This window comes from Varanus komodoensis, unplaced genomic scaffold (genome assembly GCF_004798865.1).
Source record: "Varanus komodoensis strain SLA01 unplaced genomic scaffold, ASM479886v1 scaffold8, whole genome shotgun sequence".
Classification (NCBI taxonomy): Eukaryota; Metazoa; Chordata; class Lepidosauria; order Squamata; family Varanidae; genus Varanus; species Varanus komodoensis.
The window spans coordinates 152,602-170,781 of NW_025336481.1; the positions used below are offsets into that span (position 1 = coordinate 152,602).

Consider the following 18,180-nt stretch of genomic DNA (forward strand, 5'->3'; position numbering starts at 1 on the left):
CCGCAAACTGAGGTGTGCATGGATGGATTGTCCAGTGATGGGGACGCCCCTGGTCCCTGTGGGGGTGTGGCTGCCCTGTCATCCCAGTGTGATTTGGGGGAGAGGGAGCTGAGAAAGAACAGCTGCTTTCTCCCCCCCTCCCCAGCCAAGCATGGTCTTCCTCCACATTCTTGCTCCACATTCCTTCCTTGGGGGATCCCACGGCAAGGTGGATTTTCGGATCTCTTGCTTTTGGCCTCAGCGCGTGAAGCGTTTCATCCGTGTGTGGCGCACCCTTCTGGGGGGCCTGCCGTAGGCGCAGTCTGCGGAGGAGCCCGGGGCAGTGGCTGTCGGGAAGCGAGGCCTCGCGCTTTGCCCAGGTCTGCTCGGATGGCTCACCTCCTGCGTGGACGCACAGTCCTGGCCAGCAGCCCAGCTGCTCCGTGCTCCCTTTTTCTTGGGGAAAGGTCCCATGAGCACAAGGCATAACCAGTTCATCTTAAGAGGCGAGGGGCTGAGGAGGGATCCTGGGGTGGTGGGCTTCAGGGAGTAGGTCCCAGGCTGTGACGGAGCTGGAGCGATCGGTGAGTGCCTCTCCGCCGGCTGCTCCTGCGTGAGCCCGAGAGAGTTTGCGAACTACTTCGGAGGAGCGTGCATGGGAGAGCAAGTGCGAGCCAGAAGGCCAGGTGCCATTTTTGTGTGGTGGCAGCTCTCTGCAGGACAGTGCGAATTCTGACGATGGAAAATGGGAACTGGCGGCATTGAACCGGAGCCTGCAGCCTGCAGCGTTTGAAATGGGATTTTGCCATTCCAGAAAGAGGCGAGGGGAGAGTGCAGGAGGGAGAACGAGAGCTCTCTCTGCCCTCCTAGAGAATTCTGCTGGCGGGGAGACCTGGACATCCGGCTTGCCTTCATGATGAGCCGGGAATCGGTCAGGCTCAAGTGCAAGGCCAGGAGGCAAGCGGGCCTGGTGAGCAGAATCGCGCCTCGGCATCCTGCATGGCCGCGTCGGTTCGGCCAGGCCCGGGATGGGCGGCAGAGGGGCGCTGGCACGTGCAGAGTTCTGGCCCAGCTGGCTGAGCTCTGGGGTGCGGCGCCCTGGTGCTGTCCGGTTAGCCGTGGCAGCGCGGCCTCCGCAGATGGGGGCTCTGCTCCCGGCGGCTTTGCGATTCTTTCCGCGTGAGACAGTAAACAGCTCGGGAATGGAAATGACCCCAGAAGCTCCCTCTTTGCAGAATGCCTCGGCTGTCAGATCACGCCTCTCGTCTCTGTCACTGCAATTACAGCTGCTGCTGCAGCCCACGCGGTCCCTGTGTGAGGGGCTCCCTGCGGAGAAGAAGATCCCCGGTGGAGCGGGGCAGGCCGTGCGAACGATCGGCTGGCGGCCCTGGCCACCGCTGCCCCTTGCACCTGCTGTTCCCGGGGACTGTTCTCGATGACCCCCCCCCCCCAGAGTAGCTGAGGGGTGTGGGGAAGAGTCAGGGGCAGGAATTAAATCGACGGTCTGCAGCCCCAACGTGTGGGGCTTAGACTTTTGAATTGGCTGGTGCCAGAGCTGCAGGCGAATGCGCCCGGCACCTGGGGCCGCCGGCTCCCCATTTCCACACGTGGAACGATTGGGCCCCTGGAACGGGCCCCCCTTGCTGTCGCTGGTGCAGTGAGCACTCTGCTGGTGTGGACAGCGGGAGAAACCTCTCGTCCCGCCTCGCCTCAGAGGGGCCAGGCAGGCACGGCCGTGCAGAGGCCGCGGGGAGGCCGGGCCCAGGGGCTCCCCCACACACCTTCCCAGCCGGTGGCCTGCAGACTCGGGGGGTGGCACGGAATCATCATGCCTGAGGGCCCTTCCCGCTCACGCAGCCCTGCTGGGGTGCAGCCGGTTTTTGCTGGAGGGGGCTTAGCTGAAGCAGGCTTTCTCCGCTGCTTTTCCAGCCCCTCGGGGCTTTCTGCACAGCGCTGCTGCATCTTGACCAGCCTCTTTCTGGGCACAGTTTAACGCCCCCAGTGGATTGGGGGCCGTCCTGGCCCCCTGACCCCCCATTCCCTGGGGCCTGGCATGGATGCCCTCCTGTGACAGAGCCCTCGGCGGCGGTGCCCGGCCCTGCCCCGTGGCCCCCAGCACGTGATGGGTCCTTTGCTCCGTGGAGCTTCCGGCCCCCTCGGTCATCAGGTTCTGCTGCATGATAAGGAGGCGTTTCATTTTGACAGGCCTCTGTTTCACTTGGTAGCTGATTTCCCATCCCGTGTGCTCGCCACTTGTTGGTCTGCTCTGTTTTATCATGTCGTTTTTATGGAATGTTCCTGCATTTCACATCTGGTCTTAATTGCCGTAAGCTGCCCTGAACGGTCTGTAAGCACCAGCAAGGCAGGACATAAATCTTCACATAAATGGACGGGGAGCGGCCGTTGTCTCTGATCCCGGGGTTTGGGTTTGGCTCGCAGTGCGAGGAGTCTGAACTGGTTCAGTCTCAGATTGTAGCCAGCGAGGATAGAGCAGCCGAGCACTCGTCTGAGGACTGGCGGCCCTCCCTGAGAGGAAGGCGCCTCCCTGCCCAGCCGGCACGGCTGTTTTCCCATGGACCGCTCTCCTGGGACCGGTGGCTGCCCGGAGGGGCATCGTGCCGGGCCGGGAACGCCCGTGCCGGTGCAGCGAGAAGGACGGAGCAGCGCCTCCGCGGCACACGCCAGCCTGCTCGCTCGCGCCCTGTGGCTCGGCGCAGTCCCGTGTGCCCTGCCTTTAGGGTGCGAATCCTTCCAGTAACTCCACAAGCTGCACAAAGAGGGATGTGGTCAGGACGATTCCCGTAGGCTGGGCGGGGGGGGGGGGGGCTGTTTGGCCTCCCACAGTGGGAGAAGGCTGGGGGTGTTGCCTGCCTGCCAGCCCACACCTCTCCTCGTCCCCCGGGCCTCGTTCTGTGGGGCGGGGGGGTGGATGCTGCTGGACAGACTCCGGAGGGGCCCTGGCCCGCCCGCCCTCCTCCCTGCTTGTTTTCCTGAGCGCCTCACATGTCTCCATCGCTGTGGTGGATCTCCTGCAGGAGCTCACCGACATCGACACCCTGCACGAAAGCGAGGAAGGAGCGGAGATCCTCATCGACGCCCTGGTGAGCACCCCCCGGGTCCCCGCCTGGGCAGGGCCGCCTCCTCCAGACGGGCCCTGCCCTGCAGCTGGCCCTCCGGCCGGCTCGCTGGCTCCTCGAGGGCTAGTGTGCGGTGCAAAGCGGCGGGAGCCTGGGAGGAAGGGGGCGCGAGGGGCATCCGGAGGGGCCAGGCCGGGGCGGCTCTGCGGCATGTGCCCTGCTGGGTGTGGGGAGCATCCCGTGCGCTCGGTGAGGCCGCTGTGCAGGCTGAGGGAGGGAGCCGGCCAAGCGGCTGGCGGCAGCAGCCGGTCGCGGCACTTGCACCCTCCTCGCAGGGGCTGGCGGGGGGAGGTGGTTGTGTGTGCAGAGCAGCAGGGCCCTTGTGTGGCCTTTCTGCGGCCTCCTGGAGGTGGAAAGGGCAGGAGCTGCCAGTCTGGAGAAGCCGAGGGTGGCGCTGGCCGGGGCCGCAGTCTGCTGATCACACCTTCCAGAGGTTAATTGCAGCTGCCCTGGCCGAGTTCTTCTGGCTGGCCTCCGAGCTCTCTTAACTGCTGACTTCGCGGCAAGGGCAGGCCGGAGGGATGGAAGGGCAGGGCCGGGGCGAAGAGGTCGGCTTAGGGGACATCTGCCTTGTGAATCTACCGCACAAGGAGGCCGTAAACTTGGGCAAAGGCTTTCTGTGTGTGTGTGTGCGTGCGCGCTCTTGCACAGAGCGGCCAGGTCTGACTTCCTCCGGACACCTGTGCAGGGGTCCCACAAGGTCCTGCTGAGGTGGCCCCTGTCCTGCTGGAGGTGCTGGGTCGAGAGTGAAAGGGGCATCTCTTGCCTGCTGGGGAGGCAGGATTTAGGCTGAGAGAACAGTTTGTTTTCCTGGGGTGCCTTCCTGAACGACCCTGCGTGCCTTCCCAAGGGACCGTCAGTGCGGCTTGCTGAAGGACGCTAATGTGCACTCCATCTGGCCCACAGATCCTGGTTCAGGCCATGGGGGCATCCCTAGGAGTCCTCCCCAGAATTTGCTTTTTTCAAGCATGCGCACTCCGCAGCGGCAATCTGGAGCATGCCCCCGGTCTCCCGGTGCAGACCCCAAGCTGCTCTGCTCTGCCCTGCCCAGCGGCTCCAGGGGTTCCTGGCTGTGATGTCGGCGTGGGCAGCAGCGCCACCCTCGGCTCCTGCAGCCCGCCTGCTCCCGGGTGTGCGCACTCTGTGCCCACTGGCCAGAGCGCAGCATCTCCGCAGGCCAGCCCTTGGTACTCCCCTTGACGGCGGAGACAGAGGAGTGGTTGCACCCAATTTAATGCCGCCGGCTCACGCGGAGAGGTTAGCACAGGCACTTTCCTCGCTCCGGAGCCCCAAGTGCAGCCCCTGCTCGATGCCGGGCGCCAGGTGGAGGCGCTCTGACAGACGGCCCTCGGCCGCATCTTGGAGGCCTCCGGTGTGAGACGGCCCCCGGCCCCGGGGTGCTGGTGCCATTGCTGTACTGCCCCGACAGCCAGGGGTGAGCCTAGCCGGAGCCTCGCTTCCTGGGACTTGTCCCCCGCCTGCGTCCTGATCGAGAAGGGACCCTGGCCTTCCTCTCTGTGACAGCCCTTCCGGTGCTCGTGCAGCGCTGCCAGACCTCCCCCAGCCTTCCCTGCCTGAGGAGGGGCGGCCCCGTCCTCTCAGCCGGTCCTCAGTGCTGCTTCCAGGCCCGGGACCGTCCTCTGAACCCCTCCCAGCTTGTCTGCCCCTTCCTTAAACGGCGTGCCCAGAACTGGACACAGGTGAGGCCTAGCCGGTGCCAGGCAGAGGGGAATCAGCACTTCATGTTCAGTCTCAACCATTTTTTTTGAACTTTACTTTGAAACTCAGTTCAGCTCACTGCTGCTGCTATTTGTGGCACTTAAAAAGCACTCTTTTGAATAAGAAAAGTGTGCATTTTTCAGCTGCCTGTCCCTGTTGACTAAGGCATGAAAATGCCTTTTAATTTGCTTTTTCAAAGTGCACATAAAAGTGGGGTATTTTTTTAGTCACAGAATGAGGAAATTATACAGGCATTTTTCAAAAAGAGTGTTCCTTCCCACATTCACATTCAGGATTGAGCATGGGGTAAGTTCAGGTGGTTTGCAAACAGAAACGGAAGCCTTACACCTCCCTGCTTAATCTTCGGCTGGCTGCCTGGTACAGCCAGCACCAACCTCATGGGTCAGTTGGCATGCGTGGGGGTGCCCGGAAGAGAATTCGGGCATCTTCACCAGTCTTTGTCCAGTTCCGTGCCAGCCAGAACGGCAGAAGTGCTCAGAGGGAATGTTGTCCGTGTCCGGAACACATGCACATACCGAAGCAGAAACAAGAAAATTTTAATCAGTTGAAATTGCCTTCGGCCACGCTAACTGTGCCGGGCTACACGAGAAAGGAGAGAGGGTGGCAGCCTGGTGTGTGTTTTGCTCCTGTTTTAGGAAGCGGGCGTTTCTTCCCTGAGGCTTTCATTATGCGTAATCGCTCAGCCCTTGGATTTTTCTTCAGCCACTTCCCAGGCGGGGAGGCAGAGCTGGAAGTGCCACGATTGACTCTCTGTGCTGCTTTCAGGGCTGACAGGTAGCTGATGCCCAGCCGGCTTGTTCTGCGTGGCACTTTGGAATTCAGGGAGATTATAAGTCAATCAAGACCTGATTTGGGGAATAGCAGCCTTGTGACAAGGTTCATATTCTTCAGATGTTTTTCTGTTGTGTCTGGCTCAGAAAAATTGTCCAATTAATTAAGGGGGAAGCACAGCAGTGCAGTTTGCTGGGGGAAAGCTCTGACAGCAAGGCTGTTGGCTGACCAGAATAGATCTCCCTGGAGTGGTGTGCTGATGTCCGTGCACTGTGCTGCCTCGCCCCCCCCCCCTCACCGCAGCGCCTCTCTCCCTCTTCTGGGCCAGGTCGACGGGCAGGTGGTGGCCCTGCTGGTGCAGAACCTGGAGCGCCTGGACGAGAGCGTCAAGGAGGAGGCGGACGGCGTTCACAACACTCTGGGTGAGGAGGGGGCCGGGGGGTGTGGCGCATCCTTTTCGCAGGTGCCCAGTCGGTGGAGGGCCCGCCTCGTGGGGCGGGGGGTAAGGCGCTGCCGCGGGCCTCGGGCCTGGCAGCTCTGGGAAGGGCTTGCTTCCTGGGGAGGGCCGCCGCCCCGCCTGTCCTGGGCAGGATTCCCGGGGCCCGCCGGCGAGTTCCAGGGCCCTCCTCCCCGGGATTTGGCCAGCGCGCGGAAGAGCCCTCTGCACATGTCATCGACTCCGAGGTCGGGGGGTCGGGAGTGGTCCACTCACTTTCAGGGGGAGGCCCTGGAAGACTGCTTTCACCGTGGAATCCCCGCATGAGTGGGGAATCCCGGGTATTGCTTCGGTGCTGCCTCAAGGGCCAAAAGGGCGAGCCCAGGAGAATGAAGGGGCGGGTCTTTCCAGGAACGCCGTGGCAATGGGGGGCCCACCAGAGCTGATGCTGGAGCGCGGCCAGACGGGCCGAGGGTGCCCCGGGGGTGGGGGGTGCACAGGGCCCCCAGCAGACCCCCCGTGGGGCCCTGGAGGGTTTTTCCGGACGGTCAGTGGGCAGCGCTCCATCCCTCGCCTGCTTCCGTCCCAAAGCAGCGTGAAGGACGGTGCCGCGTCTCCCGCCTTCTGCTGCGGAAGGGCCGTGAGGGCAAGCCGAGCTCCCCGCTGCCGGCGGACGCTTCCCGTGGGGCCGGGCCGAGGCCAGGTGTCGCCCCCTCCGGGGCCTGCCTGCTTGGGGCGGCCCATGAAGCGCTCCAGACGACGCAGTGGCCAGCAGGCCCTCTGGCTCCCTTGCTGCCCGGCGCTGCTTGAGGAGGTCGAGGTTGCGCAAAGCGGGCACCCGATTAAGAAGGGAGCCGAGCGGGGCAGGGAAACCTGCCAGGCGGCGGCTCAGTGAGCTGCGTCAGAAATCGGTCCGCGTGCCTGGGATGCGGGCAGGGCTCTCCCTCCCTCCCGTTCCGGGCTGCAGACAAGAACCTCGCTGGAGCCGGGCGCGCGCGCGCGGCTCTGCCTGGGCTGCACCGGCGGCGTCTCCTGGCCTGGGGGTGGGAGGGGGCCACGAGGCCTCGCACTTCTCTAGGCGTCACGGTTCAGCCCCTGCGCCACCTCGCATGGGGTGGCACTGAAGCAGGCCGGGTGCAGGGTCTGACTGATCCTTCAAAGAGGAGGATAGCGCACGCCCTGCTTTGAGAACGGAGGGCCCCTGGGGCCATGGGAGGGGTGCCTCCGTGATGGGGAAGGCTCCCCTTTCGGAGACCGTTTGGGAAAGGGGGGGCCGGGACGGATCTTTTGGCTTGGCTTTTCGGTTAGCCTCCTTTCTGAGGTTGCTTTCAGCGATTTACTTTGTTTTATGTGGCTGGTGACTCATCTTCTGAATTTTCTTGTTGGTCGCCAGAGATACCTGAACCCGCAAATTTAGAACTGATTGTCCCTTTTCTCTCTCCTTCCCCTCAAAGCCATCATTGAGAATATGGCGGAGTTCAGACCTGAGATGTGCTCAGATGCTGCGCAGCAGGGACTGCTGCAGTGGCTGCTCAAGAGGCTGAAGGTGAGCACAAGCCGCCTTCTGGGGCCGTCTGTCTCTCGCCTTTCTCCCCGTCCACCCTGCCCCACTTCCCCCGAGGCAAACTGGAGAGGACGCAGCCTTCTTCTGCTCAGCCTCCCTGCAGCGGCAGGCAGCACGTCCCTCCTGTGCTGGGGGGCTGCATGGAGCGTCTCCTCAGCAAGCCGCCTTTTTGCCTTGGAAGCTTGAATGTTTATGGAAGTTCCGCAACATCCCTCCGTTCCCCTGGCGGCCCGAACCATGGGCTGGATTGCGGGCGGCAGCCTGTTCTATCTGTTGGGGTCTTGGAGCAGGGCCCCCGCTGAGCTTGAGGATCGGCACTCCCAGGTGACATCCAGGAGTCAAGATGTGCTGGCTGGCTGGCTCCTCACCTGGCAGGGACGTCTTTGGGCCCTCCGAGGCAGAGTGTGCTCCACTGTCAGCCAAAACCCGCGGACGTGGATGCGTGTCAGCAGAAGCGTGGCTAATATCTGTCTCCCCAGAGGCTGTCTTTGGCATGGGGGGGGCATGGCTGCATCTGCACGAGCACACCCCCTCCCCCCACCCTAATGCAGGTCGCGCGGGGTGGGGGAGCCCAACCTCCCTGCCCTCATCCAGGCCCTCCTCCTCAGGCAGGCGGGGGACAGGGGCGTCTTTCCCAGAGGAAGCTGGCTCCGTGGAGCGTGCCCGACAACGGCCCTCCTGGGGCCCCAATTTGCCCCCTCAGTGCCACTGGGGCGTGGCCAGGACTGACCTCCAAGGGCTCCGTGCCAGGGCCGAGGGCAGGTTCCCGGGGGCCTCTCTGCCCCGGAAGGGCCAGCCCGCTGCCCCCGCAGCGCCCGCCATCTCTTGGGGGTGAGCTCGGGAGGCAGCGCCAGCAACGGCGTGTTCTGCTGCTGCTGCTGCGGGAGAGCGGGCGGCGCCGAGAGCTGCGTGTGGCCCAGAGCGAGTGCTGGGTGGGGAGCACTGCAGGCACCTTGCTTAATGCTTTGATCCGAACTCTTTTAGACCACATTTCATTTAGTTTAAAGCATGCCTATTTGCATATCTGGGTACTTTGCATAATTTGCTCTGTGCTTACTGGCCTGGAAAGGGCACGGAGCCATTCGCACAGCTTCAGCCTCCTCTGCATGCCGGGAGGCCAGGCCGGCCGCCTTCCGCTCTCACAAGGCTGCATTCACGAGGACTCGAAATGTGGGCCCTTTTGAAAACAGAACACTGATCTTTTTCGGGATGCTGAGGCAGATGTCGCAGGCTTTGTGCTCCCTGCTGGATTAAGACTCCCTACGAGCTGCCTGCTTTCCTGAGTGTGTCCTGGCCATTCCTGAAAGCTGAGAGCCTCGGCGTATGGCAGCTGTGCTGTCCCTTTGGAGGAGGATGTTGCCGCTGACGCACTGATATCCTTGTGACTCGCTGCCATCAACCTCGTCTCTGATAAATGGAAGCCCCCAGAATGTTCTCTATCTGGGAACGTTCTTGCAAATTCAAGGCAGAGCCTTCCATCCCTCCCGCGTCTGCCCTTCCGTCGCAGCGTCTGCCGTCGGCTTTCCCTCGCACGGCCGTCTTCGCCAGTGAGCCTTGCCTTCTCTTGATGGGCCCACAGCATGGCAGCCTCAGTGTTGGCATTTCTGCTTCTGGGAAATCTGTGGCTTGATTTGATCCAGGAGCCCCTGGTTTCAGTCCAGGGTGTTTCCAAACATTTCCCCAGGACGCATGTTTTGAATGCATCAGTTTTCTTCCTGTCAGCTTTCTTCGCGGTGCAGCTTTCACACCCAGGCAGGGTGACTGGGAATACAGTGCTGTGGATCATGGCCTTGGTCTCCAGTGAAGCAGCCCTGCACAGGATCGTCGTTTCCACTTCCTTCATTGCTCTCCTTCCAAAGCTCGGTCATCTTCCAATTTCTTGGCTGCAGTTTCCCTTTGAATTGATGCTCAAGACAGGTTTCAGTTTCTTCATGGTCGTCATTAAAGTTCTGTAATTCTTCTGCAGTCATGATTTTGGTTTTCTTGATGTTCAACTGCAGCTTTGCATTTGTACTTCTTTCACCAGGAGTTGCTTCAAGTCATTGCTGCTCTCTGCCAGTGAGGCCATATCATTGCATACCTTGAAATATTGATGGATCTTCCACCCACTTTCACTCCTTCCTCTGATCTAATTCATATTTCCTTAAATGTTCTATGTCCAGATAGACCAGATGGAAGATAAGATGCACCCTTGTCTGAAGCCTTTGCCTGTAGGAAGCCATTCTCTCCCTCATCCTCTCTCTCCCCCCCACCCCCAATATTCTTCCCTATCGGTAATTTCTTGCACTAAACAGTGGACGCGTCAGGAAGATCGAGTGCCGAGGCACCCCCGTGTCTTCCAGGACCAGCTTCTCGTGATCCACACAAAGACTGGGCTGTACTCCAGAAAGCATCAGCTGGTCTCCTGAAATGCTCGAAATGGAATGTGAATCAAGCGCCTCCGGTCTGTCGGCTTTGTTTCCACGGCAGTTTGCATGTTCGTGTGAGGACTTGGACCGGGTCGGTCCCTGCAGCTTGGACCGGTTCTGCTTGTGTCTGGTCTGGATGCTTCCTCCCCTCAAGCATTTTCAGAGCAGGAACCTGCTTTCTAGTATCGCAGGTTCTTCTTCATAGAATTCCTCTTCAAAGGAAGACGAAGTCTGGCACCTCCCTGTTTCCTGCGTGTAGTTTTTCTGTATATCCTTTCCCCCTTTGCTTTTCCTCTCCTGGTCAGATCGCTTGTTCCCCTGTTGATCTCTCAGCATTCCTAATCTAGGTTTGAATTCCCCTTGGATTTCCCGGATCTTCTGGGAGAGGTCTCTCATTTCCCTCGGTTGTTCTCCTCCATTTCTTTGCATTGATCACTGCATTTATATCCTGCCTTTTTCCCTGTGGTGAGAAACCCAAGGTGGATCACGTCGCTTCATTTTCCCCATTCAGCCACAGTCCTGTAAGGTGATGCGGGGTGAGCATGAGTGACTGGCCCAAAGTCACTCCATGAGATCCATGACCGAGAGGATGCCAGATCCCGAATCTCCCGGGTCCCCATCCCAACACTCACCGCCACAGGGCAGGAGCAGGGCAAGGCATCCTCTCTGTGATCTGATGCTAAACTGGGGACTCCACCTTGACTCTTGAAGCATTTTTCCAGCATCTTTCCATCAAATTCTCAGTGCTGGTGCAGCATCAGAGCATTGAATCGCAGTGTGATCGAAGACAAATGTCAAAACAGTCAAGCAAGAGTGTATCTACATAAAGACACTTCAGGAGGCTGCTGCTGCTGCTGCTGCGGATCCGTGGGCATCACCAGGCCAGGTCCAGGGAGCTCCCTGGAGAGCTGCTTAGAGTCCGGGCACCGCAGGCGACAGGCCTCTCCTGCGGGTTCCTAATGGCGAGGAAACCCGCAGTGGCCTCAGCGAAGGAGGTCAAATGCAGCCACCTAAACTGAGACTGAAATTAGCTGACAAACTGCGATGCTGGTAGAGGGTCAGCGCACCGTCAGCTTGACCAGCGCTAATCGGAACTCTGCCCCGGAAGCTTCCGGGCGGTCTTCATGGGCAGTCCTTGGGAGATGTCCTGAAGTAGCCAGAGCCAGACTGACCGAGGCCGAGTCATGCTGGCTTGCTTTCTCTAGAGCGGGCCTCCCCATCCCAGGACCTTCCAGGTGTGCTGGCCAGTGATTCCCGAGCGGGGTGGCCGTTAACGGTGCTTCTCAGAAGTAGCGTTTCTGGCTGCTGCTGGTCCAGAGAGGCTGGTCGAGCAGCTCTGCGCAGAACCCCTTTCTGCGGGATGCCGCTGCGCTTTCCCTGCTGGGTGGTGGCACAGCTCTCCCCGGGCAGTGCGGGGCGAAAGCTTGAAGGCAGTGCAAGGATGAGCCGGCCTCTGAGCAGCGCTGGGCAGCCGCCTGAAAGCGCCTGTCCTTTGGTGGAGGAAAGGTGCTTCCGCAGCTCCGAGCACCAGCCAAGGCTGCTTCCGCGTCTTGGCTTCGCAAAAGCGGCGCTCAGGTGGTGCCAGAGGGTGCCGAGCTGGTCTCGGAGGACATCCTAGGACGGTGTCCGGTCAGTCGCACAAGCGAGGCTGAACTAGGCACGAGCCGGCAGAAGTGCCACATGAGGCGCCATGGGGAGTGGAAAGACGCGCGAAACTCTCGCAGGCGGGGAAGGGTTCAGAATAGAGCTGCCAGGCTGCTGACGGGGACTGGGCGTTATGTTCACATGACTCCAGTCCTCCGTCAGCTTCACTGGCTTCCCATGGAAGTCCGGGCCCAATTCAAGGTGTTGGTGATGACCTATAAAGCCCTAAACGGCTTGGGTCCTGGTTACCTGAAGGAGTGCTTACATCCATATATGCCCGCCCACCCCCTGAGAACAGCGAGAGAGGCCCTTCTCCGGGAACGCTCCGTGAAGGATATTAGGAGGTTAAGTACTCGGAGGAGGGCTTTCTCTGCGGTGGCGCCCCATCTGTGGAATGCACTCCCCAGAGAGGTCTGCCTGGTGCCGTCGTTATTTGTTTTTCGGTGCCAGGCGAAGACCTTTTTATTTAAACGTCATTTTAATTGTTAATATTATTTGCTTATTTTATCTGGCCAGGGCGACTTATTTTATATTGTTAATTTGTTTTATATTTTGAATGTATTATATTTTAATTTTATGTTGTGAGCCGCCTCGAGGCTTTGGCAAATGGGGTGGCATAGAAATGTTTTAAATAAATAAATAAATAAATAAGGGAGGAAGGGTTCAGCTCCTTCATCGCCCCTCTGCCACCGGCCAGCGGCTCCGTGCCCCTGACCGAGCTCCTCTCCGCTTCCTCCCGCAGGCCAAGGTGCCCTTCGACGCCAACAAGCTGTACTGCAGCGAGGTGCTGGCCATCCTCCTCCAGAATAAAGACGGTGAGCTGTGCCCGCCCCGCCCCGCCCTGGGCTGCCCACCTGCCCCAGAGCCGGGTGGCTGCCGCACTCGGGCCCCCTCCCTGCCCCCCCGCCTCCCCCTCGCTTCCCCTGCCCGCGCAGCCCTCTCCCCGGCTGCTGCAGTGTTCGCACTCTGTCAGGCCTATCGATTGTGCCGGCTGATGGAGCAGGGCTGGGTGGCTGTAAACCTGACGCGGCCCCATTCCCCCTCTTCCCTTAGACAACCGCGAGCTGCTGGGGGAGCTGGACGGGATCGACGTGCTGCTTCAGCAGTTGTCTGTGAGTGATTCCTGCCACTGTCTGCCACGGAGCGCCCGGAGCCGGCTTGGAGGCGCGGGCGGGGGGAGGGGACAGGGAGGGGGCGAGCCATGCAGAAGCCGTGGGGGCCCGTGTGGCTGGGGGCTGCGCAAGGCAGGGGTCTTCCTTGCACTTCGGAAACCAGCGTGCCAGGCGGAAGGGCCTGGCCTGCTCCCCGCTCCTGGAGGGGTGCCGATGCACAGCTTTGTTTTCCCTGCCGGGACACGCAGGCCGCCTCATCCGGCAGTCTAAATCGTGCAGTGGCACCTGGCGGAGCCTGGAAGTTTCCCTGGGGCGGGGGGGCGGTGGTGAGAAGGCACCAGTGGCTCCCAGCAGCTTCCAGAATCCCCTCCTTTGGGCACTGTGCTGTGCTCCTCAGGCCGAGCCTGCAGTGTCCTCTTCGGCAAAACGGTCGGCGTGGATGCTCCTCCTGGGCCTCCCGTGTGGCGCAGCCTCTCGTGATGGCCGCCCGAGCCCTTCCCGTCCCCGAGAGCGTCTTCCCCGGTTCAGGGATGCAAATGGCAGTCGGGAGTGTGGTCAGGAGGGCTTTTCGACATGACGAAGGCCTCTGGTTTGCTCTTCATGCAGGTATTCAAGCGCCACAACCCAAACACAGCTGAGGAGCAGGAGATGATGGAGAACCTGTTTGACTCGCTGTGCTCCTCCCTGATGCTGAGCTCCAATCGGGACCGCTTCCTGAAGGGGGAGGGGCTGCAGCTGATGAACCTCATGCTCAGGTGACGTCTGGGGGGCAGGAGCACCGAGCCGGGCCTCTGACTCTTTGGGGGGCCCCACTTTCCAGGGCAACGGGGCCCGAAGGCAGGCAGGGGGTTCCAGTGCAAGGGGAGGCTTGTGGGCACGCTCCTCTTCCGTGCCCAGAACCTCGTCTGGGGTGGCCTGTTCTCCGTTCTCGAGTGGCCCAGAGGCCAGGAGCAAACCCCTTGTGGCTGAGGAGGGTTCCCGCAAAAGCAGTCAGAGGGTGATGAAGGGTGAGATCTCTCTGTCCCACCACACAAGGGTGCCTTTCCCTTCCAGACAAGCAAAACTGTGACGCACAAGGACTGCGACTGGTCGCACCTCCGCCGGCCACGGGGCGTTGCTTTGGCACCCAGGTCAGGCGCCCCAGGCAAAACTCTTCCGTCTCCAGCGTCACTGTTTCGTTTCGACTGGGGAGTGGGTTGCCTGGGCTGCTGTTCCGCTTGAAGCAGATGTGGCGGAATCTGCGTGCCCGGGAGCATCTCTGCCGAGGATGGGCAGCGCGTGGCCTTTCAGAGGGTGGCCGTGGTGGCCTCACAAGCCGTGGTGAACGATGGGGACCTCGGGCCGAGAGTTCTGCGGGGCCTCAGGTGCCCTCCCGCTCTGCCCCTTTACCTGCTGAACGCTCCGCTGGTGCGGCGCGCATCGCGCATGCCTCCTAGAGACCTGCAGCGCATGCAGCGTCTTGGCCAGCAGCCTCCCCTCTGGGCTCGGTCCCCAACCTGGCCGGGGAGCCGCTCGCCCCACAACCCGTAAGCGCTCGGCACCACCAGGTGTGCGGACTCTGCAGAAGGGCAGGGGGAGGTCTTGCGCTCTCGGTCATGCAGAGCTCTCTCGTTGGGCCCCTTCCCCCCCCCCCGCCTTCCTTTGGCTCCCATTCAGGGGGGAAAACGAATCTTGGGGGCTGGGGCATCACTTGTGGCAGAACCCCCTGCGGGGAAGTGGGGGTGCGGCAGAGGCTCACCCGGGGACTTCCCCATGTCCAGTGCTCGTCTCTTGGCTGGAACCCCGCACAGCGAAACCTTTGGCTGCCGCGGAACGATTCTGGGCTCGCATGTGGGGCGGTCTGTGTGCGCCCGGTGGTGGGTCGGCTTCTCTGAGTGCAGGCACCCCACGCTGCGCCTCAGCTGGACCCCTGCTGCGCAGTGTGGCAAACGTGAGCTGGGGCCTCTTGCGCCCCCCTCCCCCCAGCACGGTGGGCACGCGTGACCCTGCTGTGAGTTTGCCGGCACAGGAGGCCAGTGGCCACCTGCCCGTTCCGTTCCGGAAGCATCTGTTTCAGCAGAGCCGCCCCTGGAGTGGCGGGACCGCCGGCCAGGCCCGTGAATGTGCGCCGGCGAGCGCGCAGGAGCCTCCCGAGGCGGATGCCCTGCTGAGCCATTCTGGAGCCGTGCCGCCCCGCCCGCTCGCAAAGGGCTCGTGTGGCACGGCGCCCGGGCCCGCGGGCCTGCGCCTCACTCCATCCTGTCCTTCCGAGGGGGCCCTCCCCACACCCCTCCCCCTCACGCAGCACCCCGGAATCGCGCCCCCCTCCCCGAGCTGCGCAGAGGCTTTCTCTCGCTGGGTGGGCTGAGCCGAGCGGCACGGAGAGGCGGCTGGCAAGCACCGGCAAGAAATGATATATTCCTGCGGACTCAGGCTGGGTAATATGCAGCAGCAGCAGGGAACTGAATAAATAACCAGAAACATGGATTATTCAGATAGGAGTGCTGAGTTTTCTTAAGGCTAATTAAAGCAAGGCTGGAAAGCGCTGAAGCCCCGGACCGGGGGAAGGTCCCCCCGCCCCCGCCTCCTGGATTTCCTGTCCTTTTCTCCTCTGCATGCTAAGCTGCTCACCACCCTGGCAGAACTAATTACCTGGAGTCCTCGAGCCATATGGGTGGGACCTTGCATGTTAATTTTTTAATGCTCGCCCCCCCCTTTTGGGGCTCTGCTGTTTACTGCCCTTCCCTTGCCTGGTCCCAGCTGGCTGATAATGACAAGGAGAAAATGTCTCCCAGGACACGGCTGCGTTTAAAAGGCGTTCTGAAGGACGGCGCTTGCATAAACCAGCCACCCCATCTGTTGCGGCTGCCGTAGCAGCTCTGCAAATGGGGATGGGCTCTGTGCCCCCCCAGCAGGTGGGAAGGCGTTGGGAAAAGAAAGCCTGGAGTGCCTGAGCCCCCCCCACCCCCGGGTCCCTGCCGTCCCCCCTTTGCCGCCCCACGGCCTGTGCCCGGCCACTCGGTGTATGCACGAGAAGAGCCGCCAAAAGTCCTGGGCGGGGGGCACCGCCTAGAGCACAGAACCGGGGTGGGAGGGGCGCGGGTAGCCCCTCGCCCCCCGCCGGGGCCGAGACCCCTGGCGCCCTCCGGGCCCTGCGAGCAGGAGCGGGGAGCAGGGCAGCCTGCAGCCGCTCAGCCTGGCGCCGCCTTGCCCCGGTCGGCTCCCGGTGGGGCCAGGCTGCCCTCGAGGGCCCACCCGCGCACGCAGAGTACCACGCGCAACAGGCCGCGTCCTGGCACTCCGGCACAGGCTGCCCGCCTCTGGGCACGCCCCAGCGGACTGCCTCCATGCGCACGGAGGGGCGCTTCACCTGCGCACCGCTCCGGGTTCCCCGCGGTCCTGGCCCCCGTGTTGCCTTTCGCTGGGTGAGGCGTGGGGGGGGCGCCTGTTCTGCGGGACACCTTCCTCGGAGGGGTCCCCGCTGCCCCCCTCGCGGCACCCAGGGCATGGCCACCCTTTGCTGGAGCGCGTCTTACCCAGCCGCTGCCGTTCTGGCTAGGCTGCCTGGCCAGGCGATGGAGCTTCATTGTGGCGACCGGCCCGGGCCGGGTTTGGCCTGTAGTTTGATGCATCTGTTGAGGTTGCCTGTGTTCTTCCTTCGCATATCTTGGAAATGGTGGCATAACGGAGTAACGAGTCAGCCGTGGGCCCGGCCGTGGCTTTGATGGAGGGAGGGCTGGCCAGCCGCCGCCTCCTGCAGCGAGGAGGTCGTGTGCCCTTGGTCCAGACGTGGAGCGTTTTAGAACAGGCGGCTGGCATGGGCTGGGCTGCTGCCGGCTTCTGCAGCGGGAGACACGGGGCTGTTCCCTCCGATTCCTGTCCTTGGCTGGGTCGTAAATGCATGTCTTTGTTACACAGAAGCCCTAGCCATGGAGGAGGCGGGATGGATAATTATCCTGGAAATTGCCTAGCCTGCAAACGAGCAGGTTTAGTTTCATTTGTGTGTTCGTTGGTTGTTTGTTTGATGTATCAGGCTGAGTAACACAGGTTCTCTGGGCAGTTTGCAACGAGGGTTATCAAGAAACAAATTTAAAGTTGGTGACCTCCAACTGGAGGTTTAGAAATGTCACATCCAATTAAGGTCTCTCTCCAAACACAATTCAATTTCTTCACAGATCGGGAGCTGCCAGAGGCTTCCATGAGAGAAAGTGAAATTCCCTTCTTTCCCTTCGGAAAGAGAGAGATCAGCCTGTCAAGTTCCTCAGGAATGTTGACACGAAACCTATTATTCCTCTTCGTTAACCGAGGAGATGCCACTGTCTCCGGGGGCTGCGCAGGGAGGCCTGTGCTGCATTCATGGCAGCGGGAGAGCGCGTGCCTCGGTTCTTAGGTGAGCGGGTTGGGAGCGGTGGGCACGCGCCCTTTTGCTATGCGGATGGGCAGAGCCCTGCGGTGACGCTCCCTTGACCTGTGCAGAGGTGTCCTTCGACTGACCACACAAGCAGGAGGGCCACAGGCACGGCCAGGCTTGCGGAATAAACGACCGGCGCACTGGCCTGCAGAGTGCGGCTCGGCTCGGCTCGCTCACAGCAGCCCCGCGCAGCCTCTCACCGCTTCTCTGGTTTTCAGGTCACATCAGCTCCTTGGAAACTCAAAATTAATGTGTATCTACTGAAATGTTCTTTTATTAGCAGCTTCATGCTGTGTTTACCTAGCAGAATCAGATCCTCTTGCCAGTTCTCAGAATGCGTCCTTCTGGAAGCCTTGGAGTCCTGAAGCCTCTCTTGCCTTGGCGGCTGGGGGCTTCCTCTTTGGGAGGAGGTGCGATAAAGGCATCGGGGGCTCACCAGGGCCCTCCCTCCCGGATGGTGGCAAGGCTCAGAACAGGGGAGGCTAATGTGTGAGTGGGAAATGGTTGTCCCATGCAGCCCCGACGATGAAGCTCCCCGGCCTGGCAGGACCCCTTTCCTTTTCCCCAGATTTGCTCTTTCTTTTGGTTCTTTAGGGTTATGCTCCGTGGTTTTGCAGGCCTTCTGTCTTCTCCTAACGTTGGCGACCTTCCCAGAGTGCTCTGGTGTTCTCCAGAGGTTTCCATTCCCCACATTGTTTTCTGGAGTGAACTGGGACGGTTAGTTAATTGCAGGAGCTGAGTGAGTGCGACGTATTTTGTTTTGGCTTTAATTTTTGGATGGTTTGTGTTTTCCCCAGCTCACCGCTGGAATGCGCGAGCTCCCAAGAACTCTTCCGGGGAGGTTGCGGTGCCTGCCTGTGCAGCTGGCCACCCATCAGGCCAAATGCAGCTGCATGCTGTTCCCTCTCTCTCACACACACTCACGTGTTTCCCCAGTCCTGGCCAGTTTGCAAAACCAGGCGGCTTGCTGGGCACTGGGTGGCCTGCGTTTGGCCTGGC

The 18,180-nt window shown here is 61.2% G+C and overlaps 1 protein-coding gene across 1 annotated transcript in view; it reads left to right on the forward strand.

The window, feature by feature from the left end:
* Window positions 1-18,180, forward strand: part of CTNNBL1 (catenin beta like 1) — a 63,779-nt gene that overhangs the window by 10,798 nt on the left and 34,801 nt on the right. The window contains exons 5-10 of the mRNA XM_044455111.1: window positions 2,983-3,080; window positions 5,956-6,049; window positions 7,518-7,609; window positions 12,422-12,494; window positions 12,733-12,791; window positions 13,398-13,546. Of these exons, the coding sequence (XP_044311046.1) occupies window positions 2,983-3,080; window positions 5,956-6,049; window positions 7,518-7,609; window positions 12,422-12,494; window positions 12,733-12,791; window positions 13,398-13,546 (565 nt within the window). The remainder of the gene's footprint in view (window positions 1-2,982; window positions 3,081-5,955; window positions 6,050-7,517; window positions 7,610-12,421; window positions 12,495-12,732; window positions 12,792-13,397; window positions 13,547-18,180) is intronic.